The following is a 4,242-nucleotide window of genomic DNA, read 5'->3' on the forward strand; positions in this document are numbered from 1 at the left end:
TTTGGGGAAGGTGGAGAAGAGGGTGGAACTGACTGGGGTGGAGTTTTGGGCAGCAGGGGGACGAAAGAGAGCTCCTTGAAGAGAATAGGACCCTTCAAGGTGGGCCTGGACATGTTCTTGTTCTTGTTCTTGGAATGGCCTTGAGAGCCCAAGAAAGTAGCAACTAGGGACTCACTGTGCAGAGAAGGGAGGCCACAGAATAGTTGGCTGCATTTCTGCTGAGGATGGCTCCCTGAGTCATTAGCCTGTCCCCCAGGTAGTGGATAGAGGCCACTTAGGACTTTAAGTGCTGGAGAGGGCAAGGCTAGATCCATAGGGTTTTGGAATGTGTTGCTGGTACCTTTCTTCTGGGTTCATAACGGACCATTCAGAAACCCAGAAGGTCTGGGTGGGCTGGCCAGCCATGCATGAACCCCAGGTCTGGTGGAAAATTCATCTAATTTTTGTTAACAGAGACCTTAGAAATATTATTCACGATTTAGGGAAGTGGTTGGTTATATCCTGGTCAGTAAGACAACGTCGGCTCTGGCATAAGCTGTCTCAGGGACTCCTCCACACGTCTAGGGAGCCCCCACCTTGGGAAATGCATCCATTTTTTCACATGTATCTCAAAAAGCCTCAGGACTTCTGGACTAAGGAATGGCATGTGGACAGGTAGAATTGAGATCATATGCAATTGTGTAATGGCGATGCAAAAAAGATTAGTCAAAGGAACATGAGTGCAATGAGAAGCCCAAAGGGGCTGCACCTCAGCAACTCCTCTGTTAGAAGGAGAAAACGGGGTACAGCCCCAATTCAAAGTTAGCTTCTGTTTTTATTGTAAAGACAAGGAAGTTTCACAAGAAAAATCAGTTGATTCAATCATTTCTAAAGGACACAAAGACGTGCGCAATGTGACAAAAGTTATCCATAGCTAAGTATAGCTTAAAACAATGGAACATAGTAATATCATTAAAACTAACAGTGTATATTCCAAAGTATAATTAGTGAAACGTTAAGCTAATTACAGTGTGATCATTATCTTTAACTTAAGATGTAACTAGTTTTATAACGGCTAAAACAATCATTACATTCCTATGATTCTATCTATCTGTGATTGTATCTTAAGTTTCCATTAACAAAAAGTTTTCCCTTCAGCAAACATTTCTGACATATTTTCCTACAGCAATTCTTTAAAAGCTGTTAACAAGATTGTTATGTCAACCACCTGTTAACTCTAAAATCATTAAAGTATGCAATCCCAGACCTAAACAGTGATTACAGTTGATTCGATGGGCTATTGCCTGCTAGCTGTAGGCGTTGTCTCCTAACTGAGGACTTGCGTCCCATACCTGCATTACCTAAAAACCCTATCTAAAAATCAACTGAGAATCAACATATACTTGATTAGAATTGATTAGATGGACTTTTTGCCCCACTAGCTGTAGGCTGTTGCCTCCTAGCTAAGGACTTTTGTCTCATAACATTTTTAGCTAAAGAGCTCTGTGTAAAAATCAGACGAGAATCAAGATTTTTAACCCTCTACATGCAATGCCATAGGATGTGTCAAATTAGTGATTTCTGGGTTCAGGGGTAGCAAAGAAATGTGGGACTTCAAGGGCTGCTGGCCTTCATCCCCCGGACAAGGTTGGGGTTGTTCTGCATCATCTCCTGCTGTTGCTGGAACACTAGGCTCCTCAAGACTTGAAGAAGCCATAGTCTCGGGGCCCATGGGCACATGTGGCACTTGAAATTCCTGCTCTTGCTGGTGATGATCAGCCCAGTAATCTTGTATACTGACTGCACCAGTTGACGGGGCAGCTGACAGGGTTAAGGATTTCTGTTCCGTTAATTGTGCCGGTGTTGGGGTTGCAGATGCCAGTGAAAGGTCTCTGGGGTCCTGGGAATGAAGCTTCAGACTCTGCTCAAAAGACCCACTAGACATGGATGAAATCTCTAGGTAAGAGGAGTTCTGGGATTGCCTTGATAAAGTGGGGGAGATCTGGTTGTTCTCACCCACCACCAATTGCTGAATCTCCAGAGTTACAGTGTGCAGGTTTGGCAGCAGGGATCTGCACACAGGAGCCGCCGCACACTTCCCTCCTGAGGAAGCCAGCCCTGGTTGGGAAGGGAAACATGGCAACTGTTAATGATAGAGTGACATCTGTCTCCTTGGAAGAGTGGGGCCTGGGGATTGACACCGCTCCTCCCTAGTCCTACAATCCTTGGGTGTCTACCCCTCTGCTTTTCTTCCTAAGAAAATGCCATTTGGCAAGATATGGTGGGCAGCTGAGGGTCTGGGGCTTGTTGGGCAAAGTCTCAGACAACCCATGGAAGGGCATGGCCCTCAATGAGGACTGGGAGCTGGGGTCACTTCTCTGTTGACCATGTTGAGAAGCTGAATGAGGAGAAAGGAACCAGGCAGATGGGGGAGCCAAGTGGTTAGCTGATGGGGCATCACTGGGAACATCACCAGGTGGAATCCAGATCAGTATCATTTGAGGCTAAGAAACCTGAAGGCTGGTATTCACTACAGTTGACCCTTGAACAACACAGGTTTGAACTGCATGGGTCCTCTTAAATGCAGATTGTTTTCAATAAACACATTGATTTTTTTTCAATAAATAAATACAGTACAGTGTTGTAATTTTCTTAACATTTTCTTTTCTCTAGCTTTATTGTAAGAATACAGTATATAATACATATAACATACAAAATATGTATTAATCAACTGTTTATGTTATTGGCAAGGCTTCCAGTCAACAGTTGACTATTAGTAATTAAGTTTTGGGAAGGTCAAAAGCTATATGTGGACATTCAATGGCATGGGGTTTGGTGCCCTGAATGTCTATGTTGTTCAAGGGTCAAGAGTACATTCAAACTGTGAAAAATGAGTTCTTTATTGGAACTCGGCATTTTGGGGGCTATTTGGTGTCCCTGCTGCTATATTCCTCATCTGTTGGGAATCAATCCTGTTCTCTAGAAATCTTGAAGAGAGGATCAGATGATAGGCTCCTGTCTGAGAGTTGTCTGAGGAACTGGCCTCCCTGAAGACAGAACCAGGGGAGGTGATGTCAGCAGGGTCCAGCCAGACTCAGAGGCATCTGCCCTTGAAAGGGTCTAGCTGTAAAGGGAATGCAACAATGATGTCTTCTTTATACAAAATCCATTCTGTTGACTGAATAACTTCTCTCAGCTGAATGCAAACCCATACAGAGTCTTTTATAAATTATGCTCTAGTCAAATCCTGAATTCTAGAACTACTATGACTCTAGCACAGAGTAGAATTTGGAGACTCTTCCCTCCTGAGATGTCTGACCCACCTCCCACCCCCATGCCCTGGCAACCCCTGAACCAATGAACCAGCCCCTATTGTATATGTTTCCCATCCATTATCCCTCTCCTCATCCCTGCCCCAGGCCAAGCTGAGAACTCATCAGAAGCCAGGCTGAGAACTGGGAGACGGCAAAGATCAAGAGATCACCTTTTCATGGCAGAGAGTTGCTCCTGTGGCTTCTCAGCTTCTTTCTGGGAAGCTCTCCTAGCTGAGGAAACAGGAGACAGTGTTATGTGATATGGGACAGTTTCAGGGGCATATATAGGAAGCTGGATCGTACAGCCTTTGACTCTCAGCGAGAGGGGACTGAAAACCCAAAGAGTCAATGCTCTAAGGCATGCCTGTGTGCAATGTCACCATTTGTGACATTCTGTACCACACCTAATTTCATATGATCTTCGCAGCCACAATTTGAGTGAGGCAGGATCATCAGTATTATGTCCATTTCATGGAGAAGACTGAGAGATGAAATGACTTCTGCAGGATCACAAAATTAGTAGGTGATACAATTAAGGACATCTGCCCTACTTTCTTAATTCTTCATTCCCAGGGCATTAAAGCAGAGAATTTTGGAACATTTCCAAGCTCTGATTTCCCACCAAGAGAAGTTTTCTGTGAAACTTGTCAGTTTGAGGAATTGGAGGCTACAGTGGTTTAGAGCACCTGGCACCTGGCCCTGGAGTCAAAGAGGGACTGGATCCATGGGAGCTTCACCCACAGTGGAAGAGTCAGAGGACAGACTGGGACTTTACCTCTTGATGCTGCATCTCTGGCCCTTTGCCTGACTTTTGGTGATGCTTAAAGACAAAAACATTAGAATGTCAAGCTGGGACACCATTTTCTTTTTCACATCCAAAATGAGACAAAGTTTATATACATTTTCCACTCCCTTTCTACATTTCTGTTTGTATTTTATATTTGCCTAC

The 4,242-nt window shown here is 44.3% G+C and overlaps 1 protein-coding gene across 1 annotated transcript in view; it reads right to left on the reverse strand.

The window, feature by feature from the left end:
• Window positions 1-4,242, reverse strand: part of LOC103607202 (protein FAM205A-like) — a 9,731-nt gene that overhangs the window by 2,704 nt on the left and 2,785 nt on the right. Inside the window, 7 exon segments of the mRNA XM_008591734.1 lie at window positions 112-320; window positions 322-450; window positions 452-660; window positions 1,522-2,031; window positions 2,034-2,122; window positions 3,464-3,524; window positions 4,069-4,113. Of these exon segments, the coding sequence (XP_008589956.1) occupies window positions 112-320; window positions 322-450; window positions 452-660; window positions 1,522-2,031; window positions 2,034-2,122; window positions 3,464-3,524; window positions 4,069-4,113 (1,252 nt within the window).

The sequence above is a fragment of the Galeopterus variegatus genome, unplaced genomic scaffold (genome assembly GCF_000696425.1).
Source record: "Galeopterus variegatus unplaced genomic scaffold, G_variegatus-3.0.2 Scaffold7233, whole genome shotgun sequence".
Classification (NCBI taxonomy): Eukaryota; Metazoa; Chordata; class Mammalia; order Dermoptera; family Cynocephalidae; genus Galeopterus; species Galeopterus variegatus.